The sequence below is a fragment of the Carcharhinus amblyrhynchos genome, chromosome 1 (assembly GCF_965287045.1).
Source record: "Carcharhinus amblyrhynchos chromosome 1, sCarAmb.v2.hapA, whole genome shotgun sequence".
Lineage (NCBI taxonomy): Eukaryota > Metazoa > Chordata > Chondrichthyes > Carcharhiniformes > Carcharhinidae > Carcharhinus > Carcharhinus amblyrhynchos.
In genome coordinates, this window is record NC_137324.1 from 59305240 (window position 1) to 59323159 (window position 17920).

The 17920-nt window shown below is 40.2% G+C and overlaps 1 protein-coding gene across 1 annotated transcript in view; it reads left to right on the forward strand.

Annotated features, from left to right (window-relative positions):
• Positions 1-12914, forward strand: part of parp8 (poly (ADP-ribose) polymerase family, member 8) — a 377525-nt gene extending 364611 nt beyond the window's left edge. Inside the window, exons 24-26 of the mRNA XM_080185528.1 lie at positions 1275-1344; positions 4928-5012; positions 7102-12914. Coding sequence (XP_080041654.1) covers positions 1275-1344; positions 4928-5012; positions 7102-7204 — 258 coding nt within the window. The 3' untranslated portion in view covers positions 7205-12914. The remainder of the gene's footprint in view (positions 1-1274; positions 1345-4927; positions 5013-7101) is intronic.
• The last annotated feature ends 5006 nt before the right edge of the window (positions 12915-17920 follow it).

A 17920-nucleotide genomic window follows, 5' to 3' on the forward strand; every position in this document is an offset into this window, starting at 1 on the left:
GTGGCTGGCGTGAAACTGATGGTGTCTCACTGATGGATTGCAGATGAAGGCCCAACTAGAATCTTTCCACAAATCCTGATTCTCCATGATGCCAACTGGAAAACATGCCAACCAGAACACATCAGGAACAATGTGGCACATGGAAGTCAGGATTTACCTAAGAAATGCCTGGGATTGTCCCTGGAGCTCAGGGTGGAGGCCATCATCAACGCTGGACTCTAGAACAGTTCCTCACCATTTACAAATGGAACTTCCTGATTCAGTGTCATTGAAGAGATCCATCTTCCAGTCTCAGAGTAATCTTGGAGATCCATCTTCTTTTTCAGGAAATCCACCTTCTTTCTTCAATGGTGGATCATTGATGTTGGTTGCCATTTCAACAGGGTGCCCAGATATGATGGCAGGACCTGGGCCATCATGCCCGCCCCACCACAGGATATGGCCAATACACCCAGACGCATCATTAATGGGGTCAGGGCTGGAGCATACTGCATGGTTTCTCAACAGCCTTCAGAGTGGGAAACATCTGACCTCCCCATCCCCACCATGGGACTTATCCCAGATGGAAGAATTCCATCAAGGGAGTGAGGAAATTCAAGAATGCAAAATGAGGAGAGTGGATTGACAGCCCAATCTACAGCCTGCTTGATTTTCTTTTCTTAAGTTAGTGTAAGTCAAATTGAGAATGATACAGAAGTGGCTGTTGTACACTATCATATAATTAAAATCTACCTCCTTGATCTTCCATTTTAATTCCTACATCTTTGCATGTTGCCTTCCCACAAATTAGAAAATGAACTGAGCAGCTGACAGATCTTTTTCTTCCTGTATTCCAAGGCCCTTCACATTATGTTGCTAATCTCAGCATAACTGCGCTGCCAACATACTAGCATATTTTCTATTTATGCGCACTCCTGGTATACTGCAGTCAAGCTTTCGGTCTTCCCCAGCCACCCACAACATTGCCTTTATCACCAGCTAGTGCCACTGTTGGGCCTCTTTCTCTTCCCCTTCCCCATCAGTGCTACTCTTATGTTTTGTTTCCTCTGTCTCTGTCTCCTCAGCATGGTTCTGGGCACCCATTTCCTGCTGCTCCTAGCTTGAATGTAGCCTGCTTCACAATGTGAAGTTGGCCGTTAGGCAGTAACATATGCAGATTGGATTCTCTCTACAATGTTATCATACATGTGGGGAATTTAGATTCCAGATTTCAAAGCAATGTTTGGTGAAGAATTGAAATTCAGTCAACTAAATTAATCAATTTTATTTTCTAGTCGCAGAAAAAAGGACAGCAGCCCCAGTTTTTGCAGAGTCGTAACCTGAAGTGTATAGCCTTATGTGAAGGTATGATGACCTCCATTAATAGTTAGGTGACTTTTCAAATCATAGACAAAACATGAGGAAGTAATTAACTTGCCTTATATATTTGAAAAGGTTATAAAATCTGACAATTCCTTTTAAATCTTAATGGGTATCCTTATTAACACTCAAATAAGAGCTACTGTCTTATGGGCAACTGATCCAGTTTTGCTCCCTTTATTCTCAGAAAGGTCAAAAGCAATGGAAGAGCATTTTTATACTTATCCGTGGATGCAAAGAGCATTCATCACTTTGTAGCCTGAGTCTAGATTAACTTAGTCCACTGCTAGTTGCCTAGAGACTCAGATAATCCACCACATTTTGAAACTTACAATATAGTCCTTTTTGTTTCATTTTGCTGAATGGTCAAGACAGTGTAGCATAGGAAGCTGGTCAGGAATCTCAAATGTACAATACATGTTAGACTCTTAAGATAATTACTTGCATCCCATTCCTACTCTTGGGCCATGATTTTCGCAAAACCAACTGCCAGATTAGTTCTGGCTCCAAACCCCACAAGGCGAGTTACAGACACACCCACCCAGATTTTTAATGCCAATTGATGTTCGGGAACTGGGTCATGGTGGGTGGGAATCTGACCTTAGAGAGCCAGCACTCCAAGATCGACAGCCTCACCAGTCAAAAGTTAAGTCACAGGTTGATAGATTTCTGACCAACAAGGGAATTAAGGGTTATGGGGAACAGACGGTAAGTGGAAATGAACCACTATCAGATCAGCCATGATCTTATTGAATGGCAGGGCAGGCTCGAGGGGCTAGATGGTCTACTCCTGCTCCTATTTCCTATGTTCTTAAAGCTGATCTGAAGATGGTCAGTGAGAGAAGAATAAGGGGCGATAAGTTAATTTTCATTTTTTTTGAAGGGTCACAGTTGCTTGGCCATGACCCTGGTGGGGCAATCCCTTCATAGGATGGTTCTCTGTCTGACACAGGGATGTGCGATCCATTGCCACCCCTCATTCCCATCTCAAGCTCACCATTTTGGTGACCTAGGTCAACATGGGGCACCCTGAAAATCTCAGTTTGCTTTGAAATGGTGCCTTAAAAGGCACCATGATTAACAATAATTGGCCTGAAATAAGAACAAGAAATGCTGGAAATGCTCAAAAGGTCAGGCAGCATCTGTGGAGAGAAAAAGAGTTAAATTTCAAACTGAGGTAACCTTTCATCAGAACTGATAAAAGGTAGAAAATATGTTTCGAACCTAGTGGAAAGGGGAAGGATGCAGAATGAATAGAACGGAATGTCTGTGATAGGGTGAACAACCAGAGAGATTAAATGACAAGAGAGTTCATGGTAGAAAAATCAAAGAGAGTGCTTTTGATTTTTTTAAATTTGATTTATAATTGTCACATGTATTAACATACAATATGAAGTATTGTTTCTTGTGCACTGTACAGACAAAGCATACCATTCATAGAGAAGGAAAAGAGAGTGCAGAATGTAATGTTATAGTCATAGCGAGGGTGTAGAGAAAGATCAACTTAATGCAAGGTAGATCCATTCAAAAGTCTGATGGCAGCAGGTAAAAAGTTGTTCTTGAGTTGATTGATATGTGACCTCAGACTTTTGGATCTTTTTCCCAACAGAAGAAGATGGAATAGAGAATGTCCAGGATGCATAATTATGCCGGCTGCTTTGCTGAGGCAGCGAGAAGTGTAGACAGAATCAATGGATGGGAGTGGTAAGGCTGTTGCCAACCTTCTCCATTCCCATTCAGTCATGAACAAGTATACAATAGTTGCATTAACCAACTCCTGTCAATTTTCATTCTTTCCCTGGTGGAGTGATGCCTACCATAATGGTAAGGTAAAGGTTAAAATATAAAATGATATGCATGAGTCTAGAAGCAAAAGTCATGTCTGGATGAAGCAGCAGCCATCTGATTACTACAAGAAGGGGCAAAGAAAGAGACAAAACAAGACCAAACCAGCAAAAAAAAACTCAAAACAAAATAGAATCAGATTTTATGATCTAAAATGGTTGAACTCACTATTAAATCCAGAAGGCTGTAAAGTACCCAGTTGAAAGATAAAGTGCTGGTCCTTAAACTTGCATTGAGCTCCCCTGCAGCAAACTATACAGAGAAAGCTCAAAATGGAGCAAGTTGGAGAATTAAAACTACAAGCAACAGGAAGCTAGGAGTCACACTTGAGGCCTAATCTAGCTCCCACCAGGAAGTGGTGGGCAACCATTCCAACTGTAGGTCGCCCTCACATTGAAATGGACCAGGGTTGGAATGGTAGCAGGGGACTGACATGGAGGCCAGTGGCATGAAAGTGCATGCCTGCCCCACCGCCCGCGCCACCCCCACCCCCACCACCTCCGCCCCCTGCTACCTCTCATCTCAGCCTGACCGACTTACAAATCCAGCCATTTGTCATCCCAGTGGATGACACTTCCACATACAAACCCACAGGAAATGATTACATGGTGTCAGTTCTCAAGTCACTGACATGGTTGTTTCGAGCCTTGACTGTTCAAGCTCACACATGTGCACCAGCCTTAAATTGAGTGAGTTTGGTTGTCCCTTAAAGGAAACAATAGAAAGAAATATGGCGCTGAGGTAAAACATTCTCAAAGTAGAAGAAATAGAAGCAGGAGTAGACTATGCAGCTCTTCGCGCCTACTGTACCATTCAGTACAATCATAGCAAAGCTTCAACCTGAGTTTCACGATCCTGCCTGCTCCCCCTAACCTTTAATTCCTCGAGAGACAAAAATCTGTCCATCTCAGCCTTAAATCTATTCAAGGATGAAGCACCCACAAAGCTTTGGAATAGAAAATCCCAAAAATTCATATCCATCTGAATAGAAAGGAGAGGAAAATAGATAAGTAAACTGAGTGAAGTCACTTACATTGTCATCTTTAGGAAGCAGCATTTGAATCTTTCTGGAGATATCAATGAGTTAATTATCATACCCCACAACCTGGTCTGGCACATTGGGTGAGTAAATGAGGTGCCAGAAACATGACCTCTCCCAGACACTGCCTATTGTACAGAGGGTGGGTTCATGCAAATCATTTTCTATTTTAATCTGGACCTCGTCATCGTGGTGAGCATCACTCAATCCTGGAGAAAAGAATGAAAATTGATGTGGGTTGGTTAATGCAGCTATTGTATGCTTGTTCATGACTGAATTATTGAATGGGAATGCAGATGGCTGGCAGTAACTCCCATGACTTTACATGCTCCATGAGAATAATGTTGACAAAGTATGGTAAAAATAATAAATGTATAACAAAAGCAGTTAAATGTTGTATGCCAAGGAAGCAAAACAATTGAATACGTTGGTAATGGGAAAATCTGCACTTCAATCACCTATTCACTCAAAAAGATGAAATCCCAGAATGGGCAAGGGGATGAAAGAAATTACCACATGTTTAAATAGCTGTCAAACTCTGTGTTATATTGCATTTGAAAAGTGGCCACAAGAACGAAAAGTTAGAAATGAGGAAACACACAATTGAGGAAAAAAATGAGAAAAATAAGCACGACAGAAGAATGCTTTATTCTGCTTTCATTTCTTTAATACTTGTTTTTGCAGTGATTACTTCACCAGATTTGCACAAACATGGAGAAATTTGGGTTGTTCCGCAAACAGATCATGTCTGCACAAGATTCTTCTTTGTGTAAGTACTGTTAGATATTGCTCTTGATTAATGCAATAATACCTGATCTGAGGGATTTTGTACCAAGAGAGAGCATGCTGACAACCACACCCTGCCCTTGCTGCCAAACCCCCAACTTTATCCCCCACTCCAAGATCACATTCCGCAAACCCTCCCTGCTATCTGCCACCTGTGCATCTTTCCCTCCTTGACCCGAGGCCTCTGATCAGTATAGTACTGGTAGCTGACTCACTTCCCTGATGTCACTGCTGAGTACAGGACAGCTGCTGGTCTCTGGTTGACTGGCAGCTCTGAGACGGTGGGGCTATTACTCCAGTGGTCTTTAATCCTAGGGAATGTTCACTGCTGGCTTGTCAATAAGTGCTGGAGCCACCCAAGATGAGACGGGCCTTCTGGAAAAGAATCAACATGGATGTCTTGCCAGCTCTCTGGCCAGCGGCTGAAACCCCCATCATCTCCAAAAGGTTCTGCCACGTGGTTCTCCATCCTAATACTACACCCTGGTTCCCACCTTCCTGCCAAGTTATTTAAATCCTTCACAACAGCATGAGCAAGCCACCCTGCACAAAATTGGGTCCCTATTCTTGTCAGGTGCAATGCATTGGCTTATGCACATCTCACCTACGAATATCTCAATACCCAGAAAATCTATGCATTCATCTGCTGCAACATCCTAGCATGTGTTTCCTTTCTAGCACTATATAATCTGCCAGCAGCCTTATCCTTCTTTCTACCCATGTCCTTAGTACTGATATAGAACATAGAACACTACAGCGCAGTACAGGCCCTTCAGCCCTTGATGTTGCGCCGACCAAATAACTGAATAAACTAGGCTTGTACTCGTTAGAGTTTAGAAGAATGAGGGGAGATCTCATTGAGACGTATAAGATGATGAATGGGATGGATAGGATAGAGGTGGAGAGGCTCTTCCCGCTCAGAAAGGACAGTAGGACTAGGGGGCACAGCCTCAAGATAAGGGGGGGACAGTTTAGAACGGAGTTGAGGAGGAATTTCTTCACTCAAAGGGTGGTGAATCTCTGGAATTCTCTGCCTGTTGAAGTGGTGGAGGCTGCCTCGCTAAATATATTTAAGACGCGGGTAGATAGGTTTTTGATAGGCAAGGGGATTAAGGGCTATGGGGAGAAGGCGGGAAAGTGGAACTGAGCCACTTCAGATCAGCCATGATCTTATTAAATGGCGGGGCAGGCTCGAAGGGCTAGATGGCCTACTCCTGCTCCTATTTCTTATGTTCTTATGTTCTTATGACCAGTGGAACCAATTTAATGACCTTCTAACCTAAACTATTCCAATGTTATCCATGTGCCTATCCACTGATATGGCTCACAACTTCTGAATATTCTGCACATAATGTCTTCCCAGAACACAAAGATGTTTTTTAAATTGTAGTCTCACTTCCTAAATCTGTGTGGACTAGCATTTAATAAGTTATGCACTTCCAAGTGTTTGCCATTAGTTTCCTCAAGATTATTTCCAACAAGGACTATTAAACTTCCAAATCCTCATATATCTCTTGATCCTTCTTTGTTAAATGGTGGATGATGTTAGATGTTCTGAAGAAGGAGCACACTTGTCTTCTGATACAGTTAACTGAGGATCCCTCACAACTTTCGACATTGCAGAATCTATTTTCTGTGATAAGTAGACCTCAATGCCTCGGTAACTGATGGAGTCCTGGTCATTTGTCAGTAATGAAGAAAATGGTGCAGGCACATTTCTAAGGTGCAGAATCTGAAGGTAGACTTCTTTGCTGTGTTTTTCTCCAGTTGGTCAGGTCAAATAGACAGGAACCAAGGCCAATGTGACTTAAAAAAAAAACTTGTGTTTGCTTGTTTTTATAATAATTAAATATTTTCACATGTACCCATCTGGTTTGTCGTTGTTGTACTGCATGTACTTCAAACAACTTCGTTCATGGCTGTACATTCGCAACCAAAAAAAGTGTTCCGTTTACACCTTCTAAATGTTAGCCCAACGAGAAGTTGATTTTCACTTTGGCACTCACCCCCCAAATACAGCTTGGAACTTAAACTAAAGGAAAGCTCAAAAAGAGTTTTGTTATTTGTTTCAGTTATGAAGATGGCCAAGTGGGAGATATCAGTACGAACACACAAGAACCCAGCATTCATAAAGAAATTCTTCGGGTCATTGGGAACCAGACAGCAACAGGTTAAAAGGATCACACATCGTCACTGACTGGATCAGAATACCTTTTCTGGCTTTTAAGCTGCAGTGCAGTTTTGAACTAAAATATTAACAATCTAATTTCAAATGCACAAATGTAAGATTTTGAATAACGCACTTTAATTTCCAGATTTCTTACCTGAACCTAACAACATTTTGGTAATGCCAAGTCTGGAGTGTAGGTGTTGTCGAATGTTGGTTTTGTTATGATAGGTTTTTCTGGAAAAGATGCATTGGCCCCAATTTTATTCAGCTTTAGCACTGGTAGAGCATTGAGTGTGAGGTTGGGTGCTGTTGTGGCCAGGTTGTAGCCCTGTGCTAATTAGTTAAATTGTGGGTCTTGACAAAGTGTAGAACTGTGTAGAATTTGCACTGAGCAAAATACACGGGGCCTGTGCCCCTCTGCCATGTAGAAATGCCGGGGTGGAAAGGCTTGTCTCAGGCATCGGCTGATTCAAGGAGCCATTTCCCTTCCACATTTATCAAGTGTTTTTCTTTATTCATGAAGATCTCTTAAGTTTGGGAATGCTGATAAAATCCTGTCCCTTCAGGAACAGGAACCTGTTTTTTAAAAAGTCACTGTGTGTTATAACACACCCTGGCTGTGCCAGCCAAACCACAGTTTTGTTTGTTTTGAAAAAGATTATAATTACAATGGCAAAAAGAAATAACAATTAAAAAAAAAACTGCCTGGGGTGCTTTGATTGCAGGCCTAAGTGGAGCCAACCCCTTTCTAATGTGCCATGGTGATGCCACCTTTTATATGAAAAAGACCCTTTTTTAACTCTTGGTGGCTATAAGCGTTGGTGCTGGCTGCCTCTAAAAATTCCTTTTACACCAGAGTAAAAGTAATAAGATGTCAACACATTGAAAAATGGTATGCCAAAATGTACATTTTTTAACTAGAGGTATAGTGCAAGACTTTAGCATATTGAAAAATTCAAGATACTCATTTTGATATCTTAACTAGTCCAAAAATACAACACTTCTTTTGCATAAAAGTGGCACATTTATGTTGAAAATAAGGATTGGTCTTCAACGCTATCTCTAAAAGAAGAAAGTTGCTGTCCTGCTGAACTGTTTTAATCATTGGCTCTTGCTGGAGAGGATTTCCTTATAGACGGTACACTCTTGCTTCTACTTCCCTGATGGAATTAATACTCTCAAATCTTTTAATTCTGTCAAGTGCTGTATTCCCTACTGATAAAATTTCTACATGAAGATTTGCTGGATTTTGGTCGGTATTATTTAAAAAAAAGAAAAAAAAACAAGATTTTTCGTAACTATTTTGATCAAATTTATGATCTTTAAGTAAAGCATGTGGATGTGACCACATGGCATCAAACTGATGATGCCACCATCACGTGACAGAATAATCGGCTTCTGTTTCGAAAAGTTTAATTTTGCAGGTTAAGTTTGTGGTAATGTTGGGTATTTTATTTGCAGCACAATTCCCTCTTCAGACTGCCATCTAAGAAAGATAAAATCGTGTTACTCTTGCCTTTATTTAAGGCCGATGAAAACAAATTAAGAAAGCCTTTTGTTTATATGTATTCATGTGTGTCACATGTTGAATTATAAAGGAGTTCACATTGGAGAGAGTTATACAGCTCGTGTTGTATGTGTTGTATGTAACTGTGCAGACAAGGAAGTGATGGCACGAAGAGAGCATTGCAATGTTTATATTTTTTCATTAAAGTTGTTCAAAGTTACAGACTTAATCTAGAAACAAGCACAAAACACTTTACAATGCCTACTCCACCCTTCTTTACCCAACACCCATGAAAACCAATGTTTAATCTGAAACTCTTTAATTACAAAGAGATTTTGAAGCAGCACTCTTCAGAATGTTTGTCCTGTTTCATTCCTCTTTGTGCTCTCCCTTCACATTGGTGGTACTAACTAAACAGAAAATTAAACTATCAGGTATGGAAAAAAAGTTTACAAATCAAACTTTCTATGGACTTGAGATTGTTTAAAATACAAAACTCACATCCTTTGAATGCATTTTACATTAATATTGTCCACGAGATTGTCTCAACATTTCTTAAGTGTCATTTTAAAACAATCATTGTCAGTCCCATTTTTTACAGTTGGAAGATGCATATTGCAGGCACATGTTTGTAATAAAGAAGGTACACAATGTAAATTAGTTATCAAAACAGGTATAAACACTTTCAATATATATATTTGTACCTTTTTGTCAAAATGAGGAAGATTTGATGAGATCTCTGGTCATTGCCATGTGGTTTCTAACCACGTCATTATTCTTAATCAGTTTATACAATTTTTTAAAATTACATTTTTGTTGTCATTTTTAGCATACATCACTTCTTTCATTCATTATGGAGTTTGTTCACACTGCCATCTACCTGTCTCTAGTATAGTATTAAATCACCATTATAACATTATCTGGATGTCCACAGGCAGTTAACAGGTCCTCAGTCAGGAACTGAGGATAACTATTCAGGCAATCGGCATTATGTATTTAAAATTGCCCTTACAAATAAACTGGGGATGTATATGTTTACATTGGAACTCAGTGCAGTTAAGAACTTTTCCACTGATATTACTTTAGATTAATTGAAGTGAAAATTATTTCACTAGGGTGACAAAACGGGCGGTAAGGGGTCAAAATGAATGGAAAAGCAAAACGGACAAGGTGAATTATGGACAACCAATCCGTTAATGCTCATTCTATGCCCCTACCAAAGAGAAATTTTACACTGAAATGTTTTTCTTCTATGATAGTCAGCAAGTGGTACTTATATTTTTCATCTATGTGTGTCTAAGCTTTGGTTTTAGTAATAGAGCATGAGCAGAATGCCTGTATGTTCATTCCGTTTCGTATCATGATAAAGTGATATTTTCCTTTGAATAGCATATTTATTTCATACTCCTACAGTAATAATTTGTTTTTTGAGAGCAGTTTTTTTATTTTGAAGAAATAGGTGAAAACAGTTCTCCTCATTGTTGTGGATCAGAATTGGCAGCTAGATGTTCTACCTTAGCAACTCCAGATAAGAAAGCACATATGTACCAACACTACGCAGTAGAGGAACCAGCACCTCACTGTAGTGACACACTACAAAAGCCTTTTTCATGAATATGAAAGGCTATGAAAAACCATGAACACCACGAGCAGCATTTAATGAGGACCATTGAGGGGGTCCAATGACTGCCAACAAAACTGGTGGCACCCCTGTCAGCACAATCTCTGGGAACTACAAGGGAATTAATTCCTAATCGACAGTGGGAACCCTGCTGCCGGGCTCCTGGTTCCATGGCAGTCATTCAATTGCCAAGTTTTCCCCAGTGGAGCAGAGATCATGTCCCCAGGACCTCCTGGTCATTCAGAGGTAGGGAGCTTTCCACTACTGCAGAAGAACTTGGAGCAGTGGTTGCTGCCTCTGGGCATTCACCATATAATCTGAGAGAAAGGTAAGTGAGAGTGGGATGAGGGTCGTGGGAAGGGCCTTGGTGGAGAGGGTGAGAGTGGGATTGAGGGAAAGGGAAGGTGTGATGTCTGTTAATGGGTTCCCCCATTTCTGGATGCCAGGTTCTTTGATCAGGTACTGAGTGTCTTTGAACAAGAGACCCTCTGCCAGTCTGCAAGCAAACCCAACAGTGTTTGCAGCGTGGTATGTTGAGTTCTCTACCTGCTATTAGTTGAATACCAGCAATGACAAGGTGTGGCCCTCAAATGGGTATTAATTAGGGTTTCAATTGGAGACTGGATAGAAAGACTGCCTACAAGCCTTCCAGCTCCAAACTTAATTGGAGTGAGGCAGGAAGGTGGAATCTCCTTTTCACACCCTACTGTCCAACTGCAGGGAATCCTGCCCTGTAACCAAACCTGCTAGAGGGGCATTAAATTCAACCTCACAAGGATGGTAATGGTGGCCTTTTGTAAGAATTACAGAAGCTTCAATGCATTGCAGGGCTTCAATGCATTAATTATCATAGCATTGTCTTTCAGAATAAGTTTTTGGAATATGCGGTAAATTTTTGTTAGCTATAATTATTATTAATAATATTTACTTTTAAAAGCCTAGCATTTGGGCACATACTGAAAGAGCTCTGCATATTTGGAGGTGCCATCTATCAGATGAAATATTAAATGATGCCTCCAGCTATCTGCTTTTGTGATCCAGGGGGTACGTATAAAAGATATTTCATCGTTATTCAAAGAAGAGCAGGGATTTCTCATTGTATCTGAACCATGCAGTTATCCCCAGATACCACCACCATAAATGCACATAGATTCCGTTTATCATAAATGGGATCCTGCTGTTCCCAAATTGGCTGTCAAGTTTGCCACATAACAGTGAGTGCACTTCAGAAGTAATTTTCTGGTTGTGAAGAACTTCAAAATATCCTGAAGATATAATAGGGGGTTATATAAATACAAGTTCTAGCTTTCTCTTGTACTCGCCGACATTTTCACACCCAGTGCAGAAGTGAAATGGACCATAGGTCAAGGACTTTCTAGGATATTCCACTCTCAATAGATGGGAAGCAAGAATGGAAGAATGCTGGCTGGTTGAAGGTTATCATCACTGTGATGGAACCTTTCATTGAAGGTTCAATTTCCTTAATCACAAGCCGGGCTTGAGCGAGAAAACTCTGAATGAAGAAGTCCAACAAACTACTAGGCGGTGCAACAGTGACTACTGATTACAATTATGCCAGAATATTTAGATGTCTTTCAACACAGGAAATGTTAGGGGCGTGTATGAAGGAATTGAAATGGCAACAAGTCCATCACTAAAGAATTTTAATCCATTGAAAACAAAGACAGGGGAGGTCATCAGCAACTGCAATAAATATTGAGAGAGATGAGTGCAGTGCAACATTTAGTTGTATTATAGCAAAAACACTGTCACCAAGTAAGCTCTAGACACCATAGAAAGCCTGCCAATCATAGCTGAAGTGGATATTGAACACATATTTGAGGAGATTAGCAAAGCTATTAACTTGCTTTCCATGGGCAAAGTTGCAGGTCCTGGTGCTATACCATCTGAACTCAACAAGCAAGGGAGGCTGACAGTCCTGCTCAAGCTTCTCTGTCTCTGCTGGAGGAGGTGGCCTACAATATGCATGATGCAAAGGTTGTGACTGTACAAGAACGTGAACCACCATAGTGATTGCAGCAACTTTCAAGACTACCTCCCTGCTAAACACGCTGAGAAATATTTGCCCAAAATGCAGCTCCTGACTTAACACATTCATTCATGAATCCCAGTGTGCTTTCAGAACTGTAAGATCTACAGTTCACATCATCCTCTCAGTCTGGCAGCTGCAAGAGACATGCTGTAAATGAAGGAGACCACTATATATTATCTTCATTGCTCTGACCAAGGCGTTAGAACATGTTGGAGAAAATTGGCTGCAACCAAATCTACTCAATGTGATCTCCTTTTTCCTTGATCACGTGGTAGCTAAGGTCAGCTGTGACAGGCAAGATTGTAATAGTTTGAGACTCACAGTGGAGTTAAACAGGGTTGTGCTCTGACACTGACATTCTTCGTATATTTTTACCGGTATATTATTTTTGCTGTCATGTATGAAGTTGAAAAGTGGGCTCAGAGCAAAGAGCTGTGAGTTGTGCATTTTCTCAGCCCACTGTCTTCCTCTGCAGCAAATGTGGCAGAGATTGCCATGCTAGAGTAACCATGATGTGGATATGCCAGCGTTGGACTGGGGTAAACACAGTAAAAAGTCTGACAACACCAGGTTTAAGTCCAACCGATTTATTTGATAGTAAACTCACTAGCTTTCGGGGTTAGTCCCTTCGTCAGGTGAATGGAGAGTTCTGGCCTCAGACAGAGCATATAAAGCATAGACAGTTTACAGATTACTGATTAGAATGCAAATCTTTGCACCTAACCTGCTGTTCAAGTCTTAAAGTGGCCGACAACACTCACATTGTCAGCCACTTAAAGACTTGAACAGCAGGTTCGGTGTAAAGATTCGCATTCTCATCAGTAATCTGTAAACTGTCTATGCTTTATATGCTGTGTCTGAGGCCAGAACTCTCCATTCGCCTGACGAAGGGACTAACCCCGAAAGCTAGTGAGTGTACTATCAAATAAATCAGTTGGACTTAAACCTGGTGTTGTCAGACTTTTTACTATGCTAGAGTAAGCCAGGCAATGCTTAGAACAAGAGTTGACTACCATGGCACAAACCATTGTCTTCTTACAAGATGGAAGGAGACCACATATCACATCTATGTTTTTTCTCAGTGTCTCATCATATCAAATGTCTCAGTATATTTCACATCATTGTCTTATTTCAGAGTGAACTTTTTTATGTAGATCTGTGTAATGCTGATAAACGGTCCATCTCCATTGGGAATAGCAGGCACATTACTAGTCAGTGAACATGTTTTAGAAGTGATCTAGGTTTCTGGCAATGATTTTGTGTGTATATGAGGGAGCTAATATCATTTTTTAACTTTTGTTTTATTTTCCCACACTGTACCAATCTTTCAATTGAAAAGATGGGCAGGAGCCCAATTCCAAGGCCTCTGTTAAGTATACCCTTATTGGGACACGTGTAAAAAGTTATTTCTTGAGAACATTTGCCCAGCAAGACTGCAGCTGAGAAATTTTGCTTCATGCTCAGCACAATTTTTCAACAATTTACAGTAGGAAAGTCACACACAAGCTGCTGGAATTTCTGCTGTATACTCCAGGTGGCCATTTTGAAAAATGCGATCTCATTGTAGCTATTCCAAAATCAGATTTTGTGGGGAGTTGCAGATAGGAAGCTGCATCTTCCCAGTCACCTGCATCAGTTTTTCCTGCATGATGCATTTCGAAAATTCATTTATTGTAGGATTCCTACACTGTAGAAGGATGCCACTCAACACATCAAGCCTGCACCGACAACAACCCCACCCAGCCCCTATCCCCGTAACCCCATGTACTTACCCTGCTAATCCCCTTAACACTAAGGGGAAACTTAGCATGACAAATCAACGTGAACTGCACATTTTTGAATATGAGGAAACCGGAACACCCCGAGGAAACCCCTATAGACATGGGGAGATATCTGTTTGTAGAGAACATTTTTTTGTCTGGTTTATTCTGCCTGGTAGGCGGCACAGTGGTTTGCACTGATCCATCACAGCGCCTCAAAGCGGTGTTCAATTCCTAGCCTGTGCAGAGTTTGCACAGTCATCCATACCAGGTTGTTTTGGTGGAGGGAACTCTGAAGACAAAACAAAAGGTATCCAGTGCATGCAGTCGGATTGACTGCTTGTGATTCTAAGTGGGGTTTACCTGGGGTTAAAGGGGGAAAAAAAATAGTCTCAGTAATAGAGATCATGCAACTATCATTGGCTGTCATAAAATCCATCTGATTCACTGTTGTCTTTTAGGGAAGGAAATCTTGCCTGGTCTGCTTACTCCAGACCCATAGCAATGTGTTCAGCTCTGAACTACTCTTTCAAATGGCTGAGCAAGCCACTCAATTCAAAGGCATTAGAGATGAGCAACAAATGCTGGTCACTGTTACAGTCCAATTACTGTAGGAAATTATCTTATTAATTCTTTTTTGCATGAACTGTGCAATATGTTTTATTTTATGTACATGGTACAGCCGCTGAGAAACTATATTTTTTGAAATCAGTTTGGATTTAATGATGTAAATTGCCAAACTGTCTCATCTGTAAGATTATTCTTCTAATTTTATCAGTTGACTGCACTTTCTCATACCAGTTCAAGCTCCTGCAGTTCTGATTTTCACTTTGGGGTGTGATGACATGGTGTGAAGGGTGTGTAGTTCAAGTGACTACTGTATTAGGAGTGTCAACCCTAGCTCAGCTGATAATCCAGACAAACCTTCTGTCCCAGTATTACTACAATTCAACTCTTCTATTTTCCAAGGAATGGAGATTGGCGGATATTTCAAAATAAGGGCCCATGTCTCAAGAAAGAATAAGTTAAAAGAAAACCAGCGCTGGTGCCCATCCCCTGGGCAGAGCTAGCCACATTTTGCCCATTCTGATAGGCACCCTAGATGCATCTGTAATGGTGCAGATACCATTCGGCCACATCCAACATAAGAAAGCAATTGCACCCTCCCAATATGGAGAAATAACAAATAAGAGGAATGAAGGTCTGTTCACCCAGGTAGTCAGGTACACAATGAGCTATCTCTAGCCTAAGAGTGCAACTAGCAGCATTCTGTAAAGATCTATTATTGCTTGCTGCATTTTGACCCTGATAGTCAACAAACTGATTGCAACAATATAACCACAATAAAAGTTTTAAGAATGTACACTTGGCACACAAGCGGTAGGGTGTTCTATTACTGTAGGATTTTTTTTGCATGAACAGTGCAGTATGTTTTATTTAAAATATATATTTATGGTAAAGTTGCTGAGAAATTATATTTTTTCAAACCAGTTTGAATTTAGTGATGTAAATTGCCAAACTGTCTCATCAGTAAGATTATCGTTTGCATTTTATCAGTTGATTGCACTTTCTCATACCAGTTTGAGTTCCACCAGTTCTGTTTTTCACTCTGAGTGTTATGACATGGAGTTAGGGGTGTGTGGTTCAAGTGACTAGTGTATTAGGAGTGACAACCCCAGCTCAGCCGACAATCCAGACAAACTTTCTGTCCCAGTATTACCGCAATTCAATTCTTCTATTTTCCAAGAAATGGAGATTGGCTGATATTTCAAAATAAAGTCAGAGAACATGATCAACATGATCCCTTTATTTGTGTGACTTCTGGTAGTTTACAATTGGTTGTGTGTCATTAAATCCCAAACTCTGGAGACAATATTAGTCTCCAGCAGCAATAGTGTGAAGTGAATGATAATAAATTGGCAGGATGGAAAACGGCATGCCGTTTCTCTACTGCCTGGTTTTGCACAACTGCCAATGTCTGATTTCACTCCTAATACTTATGACTGCCATGATCTAATTGGAGGGAGGAACAGGCTTGATGGGCTGAAAGGCCTGATCATGTTCCTATGATTAATTGTGCTATCCTTATTCATAAAGTTAAAGAAAAATCATTCTTACACTTACCAGTGGATTATCCAGTGAGTGCAGTGTGTTTTTCAGAACAATCCAAACATTCCACATAAAGAAAATGAATTAAAAAGCTGCCATACAACTAACAGGATAAAGAAAATGTGTGTCTGAACCAGGAAGTGAATTGCATGTCTACTAAGCCCAATAAGTTTGGGTTCATTTGCAGTCAGGTTTCCCACATTGATACTTACACATGTATCTTGATATATTTTCCTGATGGAGATAATCAGAGAAACAACATAATCCTGCAAACTTGTTTTGACTTTGAACATAAATGCTCAGACACTTCAATCTTGTGGGTATTAAAAATGCATGTCAGGAAGAACAGACACCAAAATCCATGAGCTAATGTTATTCTGAATACACGCTCCAAAGAGCAAATCACTTTATTTTCAGTTTCTTAAATACCTGTTGATATTTTAACTGTACAAACCAGGTTCCAGGTTTAAAAGCAAACTAGATCTTGGTCAGCATCTAAAAGAGACATAAGACTAATGTTCATTCAGAAGGTTAGGGGTACATCCAAAAACTCAAATCAGCCCTTTTGTCTTTCAGCTTCCAATCATTAGCACACTTTGGAGTTCAAATTGGTCTTTGGCAGAAGAGCAAATTGGGTGATAGAGAATTGGCAGCAGGTTTAGCTCCAGCCCGTTTGAAATCAGTTGATTTGTGAAATGGGCTGTTAATTCATTATCGTCCACTGTGCAACATGTCAAAGACCAGTTTTACCCCTTTTTATCCCTGATGATTTTAAATTCACTTTTTTATTACTCAGCATTAAAACAGAGTGCACACAGACGCAAAATCCAATGCTTTTCACTTCTATTCAAATGAAAATCACTGAGGGTGAAATTGGCTGGAAAAAGAAATCAAGCAGGGTGTAAAACGGGCTGTCGATTTGCTATTGCTTATCCTGTTATATGGCTGAAGATCAATTTCACCACTACTGTGTTCAACTCCAGTTTTTGTTTTGTTTGTTTCATGCTTTCATTTTAAATTTGATACAAATTTTTCATTACAAAAGTAAATGCAGAGCAGCTGTCACAACAGATGTAATTGTAATTCAGTACCTTAGCTTTCAGTGCCTTAGAAATATAAGATACTGTCAACAACAACATCAATGTACATGATGTAAATATTGCCAAAAATACAGAGGCCAAATATTTTCTGTACTTGGTTCACATTGCTTTTAATCAGAACTTCTACTCCTGTCGCTATCCGTTTAATTTCTCTTTATTTGGAGTTTTGTTTGCTGTTTTGATCAGTTCCTTAACTGTTTTGATCAAACATTGATGTAAATGCTCAATTAAAAAGATAAATCTTTCTGGTGATTTTATTGAGTCTGTGAAGTTCAATTCTGTGGCTGAGAGTACGAGTTTTATATGTCCAATAAGTGAGTTATCAATCAAGATTATGTGTTATAAACCATGCAGAAAATCATATTTTACAAACATATGTCGAAAACACTGGTCTTAAAAAATCACAGAATCATTGAATATCACAATGCAGTAGGAGGCCATTCAGCCCATCAAGTCTGCCTTGAACACAATCCCATCCAGGCCGTGTCCCCATGCATTTACCCTATCTAGTCCCCCTGATACTAAGGGGCAATTTAGCACAGCCAATGCATCTAACTTGCACATCTTTGGA